Source organism: Serinus canaria, chromosome 4 (genome assembly GCF_022539315.1).
Source record: "Serinus canaria isolate serCan28SL12 chromosome 4, serCan2020, whole genome shotgun sequence".
In the NCBI taxonomy this organism is placed as follows: domain Eukaryota; kingdom Metazoa; phylum Chordata; class Aves; order Passeriformes; family Fringillidae; genus Serinus; species Serinus canaria.
Window position 1 is genome coordinate 36,554,785 of NC_066317.1, and position 16,932 is coordinate 36,571,716.

At 34.4% G+C, this 16,932-nt stretch overlaps 1 protein-coding gene across 1 annotated transcript in view; it reads left to right on the forward strand.

The window, feature by feature from the left end:
* The first annotated feature begins 5,255 nt into the window (after positions 1-5,255).
* Positions 5,256-16,932, forward strand: part of WDR17 (WD repeat domain 17) — a 37,353-nt gene continuing 25,676 nt past the window's right edge. The window contains exons 1-8 of the mRNA XM_050973710.1: positions 5,256-5,384; positions 6,379-6,562; positions 8,368-8,598; positions 10,322-10,573; positions 11,322-11,444; positions 11,763-11,950; positions 13,198-13,366; positions 15,339-15,430. Of these exons, the coding sequence (XP_050829667.1) occupies positions 5,262-5,384; positions 6,379-6,562; positions 8,368-8,598; positions 10,322-10,573; positions 11,322-11,444; positions 11,763-11,950; positions 13,198-13,366; positions 15,339-15,430 (1,362 nt within the window). The 5' untranslated portion in view covers positions 5,256-5,261. The remainder of the gene's footprint in view (positions 5,385-6,378; positions 6,563-8,367; positions 8,599-10,321; positions 10,574-11,321; positions 11,445-11,762; positions 11,951-13,197; positions 13,367-15,338; positions 15,431-16,932) is intronic.

Genomic DNA, 16,932 nt, shown 5'->3' on the forward strand with positions numbered 1-16,932 from the left:
TGCTTAGTGGTAAGCCAGCAACCAGCCTGACACTTTAATATGCAGTAGACTGCCTTGGTAGAATTCTCCTGGAAAGTATGAAGGGCTTCACTTGTGTAGAGAAGTACATGTGTAAACCTACATAATTATTCTACACTGTTCCACATTGTGACTGTCACTACTAATACAGGTGGACTTTGTTCATCTTTTGCCCAGAAGCAGTTGTTTGAGTAGTGTGTGTTGTCTCAGACTGTTCAAAGACCTGCATTAGTAACTGCAGTTTAGTAAGCCATGCCAAGACTGCAAATTGGTTAGCATTTTGTAGTATTCCAAAGTAGGAGGAACTTTTGTTTGTTTTGTCAAAGTTTTCGTATTGTAAGTTATCTATTGGCTTTTAAGCTGTATTTATACCTGAGTATTTCCATATATACTAAAGTATTTCCAATTACCCTCATTTCATAGGTCAGGAAAAATGAATGAGAATTTAATTTCCTAACATGGCTATAATGTGCTTGGTGTTTCCCAGTTCTACTGGAAGAACATCAGTGACATCAGTGCTAATTGTGTTTTTACCTGCGTCCCAGTGCTGTTGAGGCAGGCATTGTCAGTCAGAAGTAATTTTCTGCTCTGTCTTGAAGACATGCCAACATTTCTTCGTAAGTTTGAAAACCTTCATGCTTTTAGCAAGATAAAATGATTGTCCATTATCTGGTGCTCCTAACTGTTCCCACTGGATAGGGTAATGAATTTGAAACTCTATGGTTCACAGGTGACATTTTCATCTCCAAAAGATTTCCTCACAGGCATGGGTAAATATACCCAATGTTTTCAAAGAGAAATAACATGATATAATGTCTTTATATCACCAAAGATCTTACTAATTATTATGTTATCATTGATTTGCTGACAAAAATATTGGTGCCTTGGGACAGTAGTGTGGATGAGATATAACAATTTTATATGTCTGACATACAGGAGTGACAGCAAGATTTCCACATAAGAAAAGAGACAAACCTAATGGAAAATAAGGACAATAGATTGAACAGAAGCAGAGAACACTAGCACTTTACTGCTTGTGGCTGTTAAGAAACTGCACTTTGTATACACAGAAGCATAGGGCTACTCTGTATCCACTTTTGTATGCATTCCATAATGCATATTTGGATAGGTCATACACCAGATGGACCACAATCAAAGCTCATTTGAGCATCTGTTGTTGCTTGTGCTTGATGGTTAGACATTTATGGATACTGATAACATGCAAGCACTGTATTGATAATGAAAGTGTTAAGTGATGGGTTTAGAGAGCTGTTATTATTCTACAAGTGTCATCATAGTGCAATTGGGAAATACAGTGAGCAAGGAAATACACTGAATAGCTGAAGCAGAGAAAAAGGAGTTAGATTAAAATTAAAATGGTGCCTGTTAAAGAGCTGCAGTTGCCAGGCTACTGGCACTGCAGTTTTGTGTGTGGCGTGACACAACACTCAGTCTTTTCTGCTGCATCCTGTAGTAACTGCATTATTTGTGAACATCAAGGGTTAGTTCCTCCATCTGTCAAGTAAAGTGATTTCATTCTACAATGCTTGCAATATTTTCCAGTTTTGGGACCAGCAAGGAATTGGAATGAACATGGAAATTCTAAAGTGCTTTCCAAAAATTGATACCTATGCTAAGGTAGGGATTATTAGGCATTTATCTTTAAGTTATTGATATAAAGCCATGGTATGTATCTAGTCAATTTAGTTGTTATTTTTGAATAATATTTATGATATACCAAATCGCTGTTTAATGTGGTTGGTTGTTGGGGTTTTTTCTATATTAAGCAACAAGGAAGGACCTAGAATGTTGCTGCTTCTGCCAATTGCAAAGAAAGGGTTTTGTTGTCCTCCCTCTTTCCTTCATCTCCTTGGAAACTGTGAACACACACTTCTAGCTTTCCCAATGTGGTATGTTTTTTACATGCACAGGGTTTTTTTTCATTATCATGTATACTTAAGACTCAAATGTAATTACTTCAAAATAAAATATTTCTTTACAAAGTATAAAAAAATCTCCATTGTATAAAAATGTACCAAGTGTGAAATCGTACTTATTTTTAGTTACGCTGCATTTCTACATTATTGTCATTTTACTCAGGGTGTTCTGATGAATACATCTTTCTCTTTTATATCTGCTTACTCAGTTAATTATGCTTAACAGAAATCTCTAATGTTTGAAAAGATGTGCAGGAAATTGTTTAAGACATAATACCTATGAGAGAGCAAGTCAGTTTTCCACACACAACTGTTATTTCTTCTTCTAGATACTGTCATTTTGAATTTCAAGGCAAATGCTTCCTCTTGTAAAATGGTATATCATTACAAAGAGCAGGAAATAATAACAAGTTTTAAACAATAAATATTAGTTAATAAAATGCAAATTCTTTTCTGTAATAAAGTTCACAGTATTTTATATCTGTAACTTTTTAACATATATTTAAATAGGGAAAACCTAGTCAAAATTTTAGAATACTTTTTAAGCATAAATTCTTAACTCAGTGAAATAACACTATATTACAGACCAACATTTTTCATCTAAAATTGAAAAATTTCACCTATTAGCAGCATCTTTATAGAGATTACTGCAGAATCCTACAAGACAAATCTATTGTTACTCTAAAAGAAAAATCTGTGGAATTCTGTTTTAGCATCTGTAAGAGATCTTGGCTTTACGATTAATTTTACATAGAATCAAACTGCAAATTAAACAAGTCTTAAATCGTATTTTCTCGCAGATTAAAATTTCATCAAATCAAGAATAATTAGCTCCCATATAAGAAGGTTAAAAAGAATATCTGTACAAAGTGAGAAAAATCTTTTATTATTATGAAGTAAAGGCTTGTGTAGTCTTAGGTTCTATATAGTTGTCAACTTTTTATCAGTCATACATTGATGGTTTTCAGGCAGTAAACCTGCAAACTAAACCTATGGTAATCTAATATTTTACAGCTAATTCTCTCCTACTTCACCATGCCTTTTTCAAACGTTCCAATTTGCTGACACACCTGGAGTTTTAACCATTGTTTTCCCTGGAATCAAGAGCAGAACCCAAAATTTCTAGTTCCAGGTATTCTGTGCTTTCCTAAAATAGTTATCTAATCAGCTGGAGGGTCAGCTGGGGGACTTTAATTTCAGTAAAAGTGGTTGCTAATAGTGCCAGTTATTTTTTCATGGGAACTGGAAGAAGTCTGTTCTGAATGCTCCAAATCAAATTATTTCTTTGCATATGGGATTTACACTTTAATTGCACAGGAGGGACCTCTGGAATTTGTAATTTTACTGAACAGTAAAAGAACACTAAATGGAAAAATTAGAAGTTTGGAGGCTATTTTTTGCCACTTGATGATGTTGATTCTTTAAATAATTAGATAAATTTCTCTTTCATATCATTTAGAACTCATATCATTTAGAACATGAGGTGGGTTGCAGAGAAGCTGCAAGATTATGCAATTTATTGAAATGTTCTCTCTGAAATCTCTAATTTGCTGCAGAAGTCAGAAGAATAAATATTATTTACAGACAGAAAGGAAGTCTAATAGCCAAAGCCCTAGTCTGCAGCAAAGCTATATCTTGTAACTTGGTTTTCTGTATATTTCTGTTCTGCTGTTGCAGTCTCTTTTACCAAAATTTTCAAAGGTTACATGTGAGCATTTAATTTCCTTCAGTCATTTGGTACTCACTCAGAATGTTTAAGCACTTCAACTTGGTCATGATATCTTTGAGAGATATCAGTCTCCAACATTCAACTGATCCTGATCTTCTGCTAAAGAAGCCCCCAAAATAAGTCACTCTCAAATTTTTTATTTTTCTTTCACACTTTCCAAAGTGAGAGAAGCATGATGTTATGAAATTTTCTACCTATAATTATTCTTTACTGTTTACCTGCCAAGCAGATACACCAAGCAGAGGAGAAAAATTAAAAAATAAAATTAATCATTAAACTTTATTTTTATCCCTAGTATAAATGCATTAAAATAAAATTTTGATAATATTTAGGCAACCAATTTTTAGTTGATAGTGACCAATAGGTTCCTTCGGGTACTGTAGATCACTACTGCAACACCTGTATAAAGTTTGTTCTGTATGTGCTTTAATACTACTGTCATCCAGAAAAACATTCCCCCTCTATACATTTGACATCACGTAGGTCATGACTGATCTACAGCAACATATCTGTGCTAAACTCTTACATAGCAGTGCATTGAGTAACTCTCCCTTGTACTTTATCAGCAGTTGCTCCCTCGAAAGGCTTGATTGCTTTTGAAGTCTCATTTCTCATTAATTCCCCTTCCTTTCTGAAACTTCAAATGGTACCTAACACTTGGTAAATTTAACATCCTCTTTCAGGATTATAGTCTTAACTCTTTGACCTAAAGATGTCATCCTCCATATTTCATGTCATATTTTTCCACCTAATGTCCCTCAGTCCATTAATCTATCCACAGCATAAATGGGACCCTGAGAAATTCTGTTACTAGGTAACGTGTTGATGTTATCCTGAATGAAGTGGGGGCTAAGTAAATAATTGGCTGGCCCAGCAAAGCATTTCTTGCATTTTTATGTTGAAGTCAGTTTTGTCACTCTGAGGACACTGTGGACTTGTTTTGGATGGAGAAATCATAGTTTGCGTCCAGTAATGTTGCCCTAAGCTTTGCTTTTGATTTTTCACAGCTCACTTCAATGTTTTTTGTTAAGCAGTAATTATTAAGAAAATTTAGAAAGTTTCTCCAGAAAGGATGATAATAAGAAGGATAATATGATAAAGAGTTGTTCTATGCAAGTGATTTGAAGATCTTTCTACATGTCGGTTTTCCTTAAAACTATTAGTATATGGTTTATTTTGTCTGGCTGTCAGTGGGAGATGAATGGGAGAGCAGAGGAGGCATTAAACTGTAATAGAGAAAGTATTGAACCAGAGCACAGAAGAAAATGGACATGATGAACAGTTTCAGCTAGCACAAATCAAGAAGACTTCAAGATTTTAGGGGCAGAAACCCCCCCCCCCCCAACCTTTCTTCGAACTGGATTGTTGCGAATGATATCAGGCACCCTTTCTTGTGTAGCACTGAAGCCTCTGAACATCTACTTGTCTTTATTTCAGATGCATTCATTTGTATCTTAGGAGAGTTATATTTTTAAAGTAGACATTTATAAATTATTTAATGGAACAAAAATCTGTTATTCTATTCTTTAGTACTTTGTCATCTTGGAGTCTAATGAATTTCTGTTTTAAAGCCAAAAATGTCACATGTGAAACAAGTGGGACTTTTAGCTGCTGGATGTCAGCCATGGAACAAGGATATATGTGCCGCTAGTGGGGACAGATTTGCCTACTGTGCTACCCTTGCTGTTTATATTTATCAGGTAAGATTATTCTTGTTCATCTGATTAGTTACACTTTTACATTGTTGTTGATCTCATTTTGAACCCTTTCAACAAATGTTTCTGCAATGCTTTTGCAAATATGGTTGGTGCTGAGAAGATGACTATGTAAAGCTCAATATTCCATTCAGGATACTCTTGAAGTTGTGTGTGTCAAGAATTATTTTTAGAAGACAGGCTTACAGTGCAGCAAACATTTGAGATGAGTGAAGCTCTGTGATAGAATACTGGGTTCTGAGGGAGAAATTCAACAATTCCTTTTGAAGCTGTAGTAAAAAATAGTCTTTTGCAAAGTGGATTAAAATGGTTCAAAGTTGTGGATTCAGCGACCCACCTTTATTTAATTTGGAGCCCAAACACCTCAGCACTGTGGTCTTCTGAAGTTTGCAGTTGCTGTATATCAATACCTAACTAAAAATCAGAAATGGGGTGACATAGAATTTTCAGATTGAGAAATATGTGAGGAAATAAAGGATGTACTCACTTCCATTTTAAGAGTTATACAGGTAGTAGGACTAAAATGAACACAATTTACTGTGTCATATTTGGGCTTTTTTTATATAGGTATTTTTAACTGTACTTAGTAATTTAAAAAAATGAGAAGTATTTCAGACTCATTTTTGTATTTTTTCCTGTTTACCCCCTTGGAGATTACTAAATAATTGTTACCATACCTATAAATAAAGCATTTTAGGATTGTTTGAGTACACTTCTAAATGAAATGTAATAATTTATAAGTGACAGGAAGATAGACCTTAAACTGGTTTTTGCATAATTGGATATCAGGCAACCTTTCTTTCCAAGTCAAATATATGAGAATTTATTTATTAGGATGTGAGGTACTGGCAATAGTTAAATGTACTATAAATTCATCTGTAACTCTAATACTGTTATGTGAAGTATTCTCCAACCCAGAGGTATTTAAAGTAAGTTCACAAAAAATGTATTTCTAAAATGAATTTTACTATTTGTTTAGCTGGATCACCGATACAATGAATTCAAGCTCCATGCAATTATGTCTGAGCACAAGAAGACAATCACAGCCATATCTTGGTGTCCCCACAACCCTGACGTGTTTGCAAGTGCCAGTGCAGATAGTTTAGTGATCATATGGAATGTGAATGAACAGAAAGTTGTGGCAAAGCTGGACAATACAAAAGGTATTTTAGACGTGGAGATCTGTTTTATCCATACAGCTTGATCCATGGGTATGAGAAATACTTGATATAGTGTAAACACTGTAGTTGGGAGGTTGGACTTTTAACAATTCCCTAACACAATAATAACTGCCTAACACAATCTGACAATATTCTTGTCAGATTTGTTGCAGTTCATTCTAGAAAATGATGGTAGCGTGTTTGAGTAAATTGCCTTCAACCGTCTTGCATTTGGTAAAGAGGAAGATGTATTATTGCATCTTGCAATTATGCATCTTCCTCTTGCCTTATTCTTTTTCTCCAAAGAACTTAGCCAGTTCAAGAATTAACTTTGCTAGTGATTTCTTGTTGAGCAGGGGAGAAAAAAATCCCAAAACCAACATTATTTTCATCACTGTATAAAAGGATAAACAATTAAATTTTAAAATAATATATTTCACAACGACTTTAGCTAAGTGAAAGCAAATAAAAGGTAGCCTTAACAGATTCAAGTATAAATCATCAGTGAATTTGAACAACAGCTTTTGTTTAAATACCCTAATGCTTGTCTACCTGAATCTTGTCTCAGGCCTAGAAACTGCAGGAGATTTTATTACAAGTCTAGGGGGTTAAGCATCTGTGTTACAGTTACATTTCTGTATCCAGTTCTGATTTATGCCAGTTAAAAGCAGTACCTGTATTTCTGTTCTTAGGGTCATTCTCATCAGGCATCCTTGACTCCTACATTTTCATTCTTGGAAAGTGGGTGCAAACCAAGAACAGTTAGAATCTCAGGATCTAATAAGTTATTTTGGGACTCTCTACTCCTTTTTTCTCCAGAGCATTTAGGGATACCTCTGGAAATCTTTTCTATCTTCTATATCGTGCAAAGGAAAACTCCACAGTGATTTAATCTATTCCAAAAGAAATATTGTATCAGTTTATTCATAAGTATAAATGCTGGTTCTTATTTTTCAATACATGGCTTGTTTAAAAATCTACTTCAGCCAATGACTACACATGAAGAAATGTTATTACTATTTTAATATTTTTAGAAACTAAATTAAGATAATAAGTTTAAACCTTCTATTGCTTTCTCTTTTAGTCCCTTTTACACTGCCACATAAAAGTGTCTAAATGCAGTTTTAAGTTTTCAGCTTGAGAAATTCGTCTTACTGTCATTTATTCTTTCAGGCACACAATATTAAATTTTGAGGATTATGAGGGTTGGAGACATTAAGATCAAAATTCTTAAATGGGACTGCCTACATTTAGGTATTAGACAACGGAATAAAACTGTCATGTTTACAGAAGAAAGCTATCAAGAATTCCCTTTTATCATGGAACTAAAATATCTGATATTGTCAAAAATATCTGCTTCTGTTAAATTTATCTCTAAATTTCATTGTATTTTACTAAAACAGGAATTTTGCAATTTTCAGTATTTTACTATCTTAGTAGTAAATAACTGACAGCAAAGCATAGTAGGGAATGAAATTATGAATGAATGAAAGAATTGTTTGCAGGAATAGGCTTATCATCTTTCAAATGTGTGATTGTCTTTGGCACTGATGAAGTATAGATATCATGAAATATGGCCCATCAAAGTAGCATAAAAGTAATTTGAGAAATTATTTTACTTCCTGCCTCTGGAAGTGTAGTTTGCTTTTACACTGTAAGATGTTCACATTTCTCTAAATTTCAGTCTAGCAACTTCTATGTAGAAAAATTATTTCTACTGTTTTTCAAGACAATTGCTGATACTGGGTCAAGGAATACTACCTGAATTTTGTGTCCTGGTTCTTATAAGGTTTACCTGTGTGTTTCAGGAATTCCTGCATCCCTTGGCTGGTGCTGGAATGCAGGTGATGCAGTTGCATTTGTGTCGCACAGAGGTCCTCTGTACATATGGACTATCTCAGGACCTGACAGCGGGGTAACTGTGCATAGAGAAGCACATAGTTTCTTGTCAGATATCAGTCTGTTTAGATGGCATCCAAAGAAAAAAGGAAAGGTGGTGTTTGGACATACTGATGGAAGCCTATCTATTTTTCAATCAGGTAAAGACTCATATGACAAAGTATTTCATTTTATATACGTATCTCTGGTTTTTCCATATATAATTCCTCACTTTAGAATTAGATTCTATAATGTAGGTACATACATAAAATTTTTTTTGATTCACAATATTCCTATTCCTTCCATATCACAAAAATATACTTTCTTAGATAAAGAATTCAGAGCATTTTCTTTATGTCTCCTGCCTTTTGAGACCAAGATAAGACTGCATTTTTTTCACAACTGCAGTAAACACTTTTTTTTTGCAAATGGTAACAGCCATGATCTTCTACTGAACTATATTTTCCTGCAAGCTTATTTTGAATTGAAAGATTTGAATCTTTTGTTTACTTTCCTACTTTTGCGTTTTTTCTGGAGTCCTCTGTTTCATATTCTAGAACCCTCTGCAAATTTATAGGTAGAATCTCACCTCATACTTAATATTATCTTCATGGTTCTGTTCTGTCAAAGGAGAGATGGGTAAGTATTTATCTCTTCTCATCTGAAATCCAGCACACACATTTGTGCATACTTTATAAATAGTCTAGTTCTCTACTAAGAAGGTGTCATGTTGATATGCTCATTTGAAGGTAAAATTTCACTTGTTTTCATAGTTTTCTTCAAAGGCAGATATCTGTATTAGGTTGACTATTTGAATTTTTTCCTTACTGCTTCTTCCTTGAATAAAAATTGATTTTCAACTTTGTGAGAAAATAATGTTTTTTAAATAATGTGTTAATTTTACATAGAGATGTTCTCCAACAGCCATGCAAAATAAATTTTCCTTGAGTTCACTCTACTAAGTTGTCACACAGGATGTCACAGAGAATAAATTCCCTTGGTTCTGTAGTGCTGACTGAGTTAGCCCTGGCACTGGGAAAAGGAAATAAATTTTAATATGATAACATCCAAGTATTTATCAGACTGATACTTTTCATGAAGTCTATGTATGAATAATGGAAGGTGTCAATTCTTTATTTCTAGAAAAGCAGTAATTTTTTTTGTTATAAGATCACAACTTCAAAAATACAGATCTATTTCATTTGGACTGTACTCTGTCTTATACAACTAAGATTAATCTCTCTGTAAAAATAAAAAGTGTGAGAAAAATATGGTATTAAAAAAATGTGGGTTTCAATAATATGGATCATCAAGTGAAACATGTCATCTTTTTTGTGGGTGTCAGACTACATACTTAATGGTCTGTTTTGGCTGCAGAATCTATAAACACTTCATAGCTGCACACACAGTGTTACAGAAGAAAAAAAGTCTAAAGGCAGTTCTTTAGAATAAACCTTTACTGCCACAGTGTTTTTCTGGTTCTTACTGCCTTTATTTTGCCTGTATATGCTGTGGTGTGAAGATTTACTTGCACTCACATGGCTTGTATTTTGTGCTGTGCTGCAGACCTTTACTCACAGAAATTCTTAGAACAATGTATGTGATTTAACTTACTTTCCTTTTCTATAAAATTATGTTTATAAATCTGGTAACTGCTTCTGTTTTCTGCTGTATTAAACATAAAGTCAAATCTTATAGAAAAAGTAATACTCTAAGTCAAATATTGCCAAGACAGCTTCATTAATTTCACTGCTGCAGACAAGAGAGCAGGCTAGTGAAAATTTCAGGGAGAGAGGGAAAAATTATGTTTGCCAGTCTTGTAACTATTGAAAGTATATATTTGATTAAAATTTTAAATAACCTGTTTTCTTGTGCACTTTAAAGGTTCTAAAAATCAGAAACATGTCTTAAGACCAGAGTCTCTTGAAGGAACAGATGAAGAGGATCCAGTTACTGCTCTTGAGTGGGACCCTTTGTCAACTGATTACCTTCTTGTTGCTAATTTACATAATGGTATTCGGCTGGTTGATTCTGAATCTCTGTCCTGTATCACAACTTTTAGTTTTCCCAGTGCAGCAGCATCTGTTCAGTGTTTAGCCTGGGTTTCTAGTGCACCTGGAATGTTTATAACTGGAGGTAAGGCTTTTATTTCCTGATTTATACAAAAATAACAAAAACAGGATTGAGTCTCCAAAAATTTATACTCCAAGTTTAATTTTTCTGTTTCATAATATTTTTACCAGTAGAAGCATACGTGAATTGTACATAAAAAGGATCGCAACACAAAACCAGAAAATAATAAAACTGCACTGAGCAGTTTTTTCATGTTTTAAAAGTTTTAGGTACATAAATATGTGACTTTCTACATTTTGTTAAATAATATTTGCCTAATGCACCCTTTAGCAAAAAATATATTCATTCCTTTGGGAATACGAATAAAAATGCATTGTACTATTTGATGTCACTTCAAAGATTAAAAAAATTAAAAGAAGAAAGTAATCTATTTCCTGCCTCTTTTCTACACCATAGACATTATGGCTCAGGTTGAACTAATGAATAATGAAATTAGGACTGGCAGAACATTTTATAAAAATAGGGATAGAATTTACCTGTGTTTAAATAGCTAATGTTAATAATGATTGTTGTTAGTAGCGATATGACCATGGTGGTGAATGGAGGATAAATAGGATGCCATGGAGGTTACACTAGATGATCTCCAGAGGTTCCCTCCAGCCCTAACTATTGTGTGATCCTATGGAGTTGACAGTGCCTTCTTATAAAATTATTCTTAGGACTTGAAGTTTAATTCACTGCTGTATTTTTGTATAAATCAGTCCTCAAACCACATACCTCTGTGTTTTGTTTTGTTTTTTTTAAACCTCAGATTCTCAGGTTGGTGTGTTACGTGTTTGGAATGTTTCACGTACAACACCTATAGATAATTTTAAATTGAAGCAAACTGGTTTCCATGGCTTGCATGTGCTAAGCTCTCCTCCAAAAAAAAAGTGTAAGTGTAATTTTGATTGCTATTCATTTTAATGGCTGCAACTTAAGAAAATCTTATTTATGAGTCCAGATCAATCTCGGTAGCGTAGGTCAGCTATTTAGTTCTTAATTAGAGTACCTTCTGCTGCTAGTGGATTAGCAGCACTAAAGGGTCAAGTACTTTATAAGGTCCTTCTTTAGTAGGCCAGGCTTCATACAGGAATTCTCCATTTCTTTTGTTTTAAATCCTATTAGAATACAAGCTTACTCTTTATAATTTCACTTATTATTGAAATGAGAAATAATCTTCTCTCTTTGTCTTTTACTTTATATTGTTAAGCATGTTCATCACAGTATCCTACTAAAAATCACCACACATCTTCAACAAGTGAGGCTGTTCCTCCTCCAACTTTAACCCAAAACCAAGCATTTTCTCTTCCTCCTGGTCATACCGTCTGTTGCTTCATGGATGGTGGAGTGGGACTTTATGACATGGGAGCCAAAAAGTGGGATTTCCTTAGAGATTTGGTATGGTTCATCTCTGTCTTTGGATAGAGAGTTTATTTGACTTATGCACTTTCTTCTAACAGCAAAAAAATGGAGAATGAAGTCTTTGCAGTACTGTACAGCAGTTTCTATTGTTAAAAAGAGCCCAAATTTCTAGGAAACAAAATGACAGTTTCTGAAGTTTAAAGTAATCTTTTATTGGAAATTACTGAATTCTGCTGGAAGTATTCTGACAGTTTTTAAAAAACAGAAATCAAGATTTACAGACTTGTTTTTAGTTTATTTTTTAAACTGAAATTTTAGTTTAATGACCTTCTCAGAAATTTTCTCTAGTGGGTTTTCTATAATTCAGAATAAAAGTTTGAATCAAATCGGAGAGCTATATGGTGAATGCACTCAGTTTAACATTACAAAGAATTATTAAATTTCCTTTGAAGCTGAAATTCAGAAACAGGTTTAACATATTAGATGACCCTTTTCTTAACCAGGCTTTTGGTTATTGAGGTTTTTGAGGATGTTTCTCTTTTCCTCTTTCCAAGTTCCCTTTCACTAAAAAAACTCTCAAACAAACAAAGCCCAACAATTTTCAGCTGTACTCATATATGCATTTGAATAGAGGCTGCTGGTTGATTTTCTCTTTCCATTTTTATTGGATTTGGTTCTGTAAAGCAACTGAGGCTTAAAAAATTTTTTACATAATACTTGTGTTTCATATTTTTAGCAACTTAAATTCTACAAATGCATGTCTTGGAAAGCAATCAGTTGATACATTAAAACTCTGATGGATTGAAGTTTTAGGTGCAATAGAGAATAGACTGTATGTAGAAACACAGAATATTCAGTTAGGCACAACTTGTAGAACCTGTTCAACATACAGAGCTTTATTTTTTCAATCAGGTACTTTTTACCAAAAGGGAAAAACTGTTCTTGTTTTTAAAATTGGGTTTTTTTACTTAGTTTTTTAATTCAATATTTTAGCAACATATTTTGAACAGAAAATGCTAACAAGTTCCTGGCATTGCATACCCTATGGTTTCAGGAAAGAATTTTTCTGGTTTTAATAATAATCTATGAAAGAGCATGTTATAGTCTAAGTTATTTTATGCCTTTTATTTTGACTGATAAGCCTAAATATAAAAGGGTTTTGGAGCTATTAATTGACCTGACAATTAAATTAAATGCAATGTATTTTAGAGTTTGATCTAGAGTTGGACTTATGAAGAAAATCAAATGTAATAAAAATGGATTAAATATTTGTTTCATTTAAGGGACATGTTGAGACCATCTTTGATTGCAAATTCAAACCTGATAACCCTGATCTTCTTGCTACAGCTTCATTTGATGGCACAATAAAAGTTTGGGACATAAATACTTTATCAGCGGTTTATACATCTCCTGGTAATGAGGGGGTTATTTATTCCATTTCTTGGGCTCCAGGTAAGAATATTTTGCTGTATGTCTAAATGTTCTTTGAATTAGCATTAACTGCAGAATTTGTCATATATAAAAGTATTAGTTTTATATAGAAAGCCATCCTCTGAGGTTTAAACAAAACTTAATTATCTGTGAAACCAGTAGAATTCAATGCTTCAGACCTTGCTGAAGCTTACCCTTCTGAGTAATGCTCCCAGTATTTCATACTCAGAATGGAGGGAGGAAAATCTCTGGAAGGTTTCTAACATGGCATTATGCAGATGACAAAATGTCCTGCTTTGCATGAGAAGCAGCTGCTTAAAGGAATTCAGATTATATTTTGTGCTGAAATAGTGGATCATATGTATTATCTCTTTTTCTTCCTTCTTTATGTAGGAGTCTAATCACTGAGGAACTCTGTTTTAACCTTATTAGAATAGGAAGTGTCTTTTCTGCAAAGCATCTACTTTTTCTTAGACAAATAACTGGACTCACTGGGAAATTTTGTTTTCAAAGCTGTTCTGTAACTCCCTTTGGTGTATCTGAAAAAAAACTTCTGATAGTTGTCAGTAGTTAACAATAAGTTGACTTTCCTGTCATGTTTTATTTCTTTGGATGGCAGATGTATTTTTTTAAAATCTAAATAATTCATCTCTCTCTTCTCACTTGCACTTTTAAACTCTTAAGAAATAATAACTGACAGAAGAAAAATATTGTGGTAGGAAGCTTAATGTAGTCTGCATGTGTGAACTAAATTTGCAATTTTTCATTTCAGAGATTCTCTTGCACCTTATATACATCTTCACAAATAATTTTTGTTATATGGAAATCATGGCAATATGAAATATGAAACAGTGCTTAATGGTTTTTTAATTTTGAAGTTTAAATTAAATGTCTAGTTTTATCTAACATTGAATCAATAGTTTGCTTGCTGTAGGCGGGGTGTATGTTTGTTGCTTTTTGGAGTTGTTGTTTTTTGGGGGGGGGTTTTTTTGCCTTTTTTTTTTTTTTTTTTTTTTTTTTTCTAAGTAAATTGGAAGTACATGCTTCAATTTTGTTCCTTAGCACCCAGTCCAAAAGCTCCTGTCCCTCTTTTTTGGTGCTCCTTTCACCTTACTCCCAGACACTTTGTTCCTAATATGTAATCTAATGCATGCCCCCATTTGTTTGGTCTCAGAAGACATTTGAAAAAGGTTATTACTGCTTTTTTCTTTTTTTCTCCCCCATCATTCTTCTACCTGAGTTTATTTCAGTTTTATATATTTACCTTGCTAGACTCCTCCTGCATAGATTGTCTTTTCTGCTTCTGAAGCTTGGAATAAAATAAGTCAAAACTTTCCTATAAATCTGCTATTTCATGAAAAGCATAGCTATATTGGTATAGAGAGTCGCTGTGGTGAGGAGACTTTGGTGGCTTTTGGATTAGACCTGAACTGAATTTTCCGGTGTTTATTGTGAAGTTTTCTACTCTGATTTTCCACCCTTTAGAGTGTGGTTACAGATTCAGGTACATTCTTGATGTTTTTAGGTGCAGCAGTGGTGCAAGTTCAAGGAAACAAAATACTGTGAGGTGTTCTCTCTCATTTATAAGATTTGTCTTTATATGTAGGGAATTTTAAAGGAAAGTGCTTTAGTTGCTACGACTTTAGGCTTGAAACATAGAGGTTTCCTCTCTTTCAGTTAGTCATATGCATCATGAGCATTAATTTCTCACATACAAGACTTTTAGCAGGCATTAAGGCACTTTTTACAGCAATACAATTTTTATTTCACCATTCCTCAAAACAGGAATGTAGAAAAACAGGTCAGGCTTTCACTGAAATTGATGTTTGTGACTTAGTATCAAATGCTGGCCTTAAAATATGGAAAACTCATGTTCATGTACCTTTGATGTCTTATGTTCACATTACATTTCTTCAATTTAAAGTGGAACCAGTATCAAACAATATTGTGATTTTATAATTATTGTAATATTTTACAAACATCTCTCTTTAAGGGAACCTGAACTGCATAGCAGGTGGAACATCCAGAAATGGTGGCTTTATCTGGGATGTTCGAAAAGGCAAAATGATAACTAGATTCAGTGAGGTAAGATGAGATAACTACTTTTTTTGTCTACATGGTATGTAAGTTAGTCATTCCCTCTAGTGTCCATAGAGATGGCCAAAGTACATATGTTTTTAAAAGGTGCTATAGTATAAAAATCTATAGAGTTATCTAGGTGCCTGTTTACATGTGTGGCAGAAGTATTTTTACTTCCTCAGACTGGGTTTTGTGATATGAGAGTGGTGAAGCACCAGATGGACTCCATTGTCTTAAAATTGGTCCTGTAGGAATACATGGCAAAAGCAGTGCTGATTCCTTAATTGTGTAAACATATATGGACATACAGACGCAGCATCAAAATGAAAGCTGTGTTCTGTGTTTTCAAACATAAGGGTCAGAAAAAACTTTCAGTACCTGAAGTCTAGATCAATAAAGCTCCATTTTGCAGCACACTGAGCAGTATGACTCGTTTAGTGGCTTGCCTTGTATTACCTGAAATTTATCTAGGCATTTTTAAGTCCTGAAATAGGAGCATCATTTTTATTGGCATAAGGATATGTGTAATATTATTCTGTAGTATTTTACACTATTTTGTGTATTCCCAGTGATCTTTAGATTATACAGACATAATCATGTAAGTATAAGATCTGCATCAATGTATGAGGGATGCTCTTTAAGAAGAGAGGTGGGGGAGTGAGGAGAGGCACGAGCAGAAAACAAGTATACCTACGTTCAGGAGTTCTGGCATTCTAATACTGATATTGGCATTTGTGCTAAATATCTTTTCTGTAATACTGGTCCTGATACACATCCCAATTAAGTTTTCTCATACCACAACTTTTCATGCCCACATACTTCATTATTCCAGCAAGTAACTAACCTTTATTCAGAATCACTGAATGATTAACGTTGGAAGGGACAACAGGGAGTCATCTGGTCCAACCTCCCTGCCCAAGCAGGGTCATCCTAGAATACTTTGCATAGGATTGCATCCAGATGGTTCTGGAATATCTCCCCAGAGAAGGAGACTCCCCAACTTCTCAGGACAATCTGTTCCAGTGCTTGGTCACTTACACAATAGAGAAGTTCAGTTGGAACTTCCTGTGCATCAGTTTCTGCCCATTGCCTCTTGCTTGGCACTACTGAGCAGAGCCTGGCTCTATCCTCTTGGCATGCTCCCAGTAGATACTGGCAGGCATTGATTATCACCTCTCAGTTTGTGACTTCTCAGGACTGAATAGGCCCAGCTCTCTCAGCCTTTTCTTGTTAGAAAAATCTTTTTTGTTGACAGCTATTGAACCCTCTCCACAAGTTCCGTACCTCTCTTGAACGGAGGAGGACAAAACTGGGCACAATACTCCAGAGAGGTCCTCATCAGGGCAGAGTAGAAGGGCAGGATCACCTTCATGTCCTGCTGCAATTCTCTTCTTAATGCACCCCAGGACACCATTGGCCTCTTGGCCACAAGGTCGCACTGCTGTTCATGGACAGCTTGGTGTCCACCAGAACCCCCAGGACCTTCTCCACAGAGCTGCTTTCCAGCG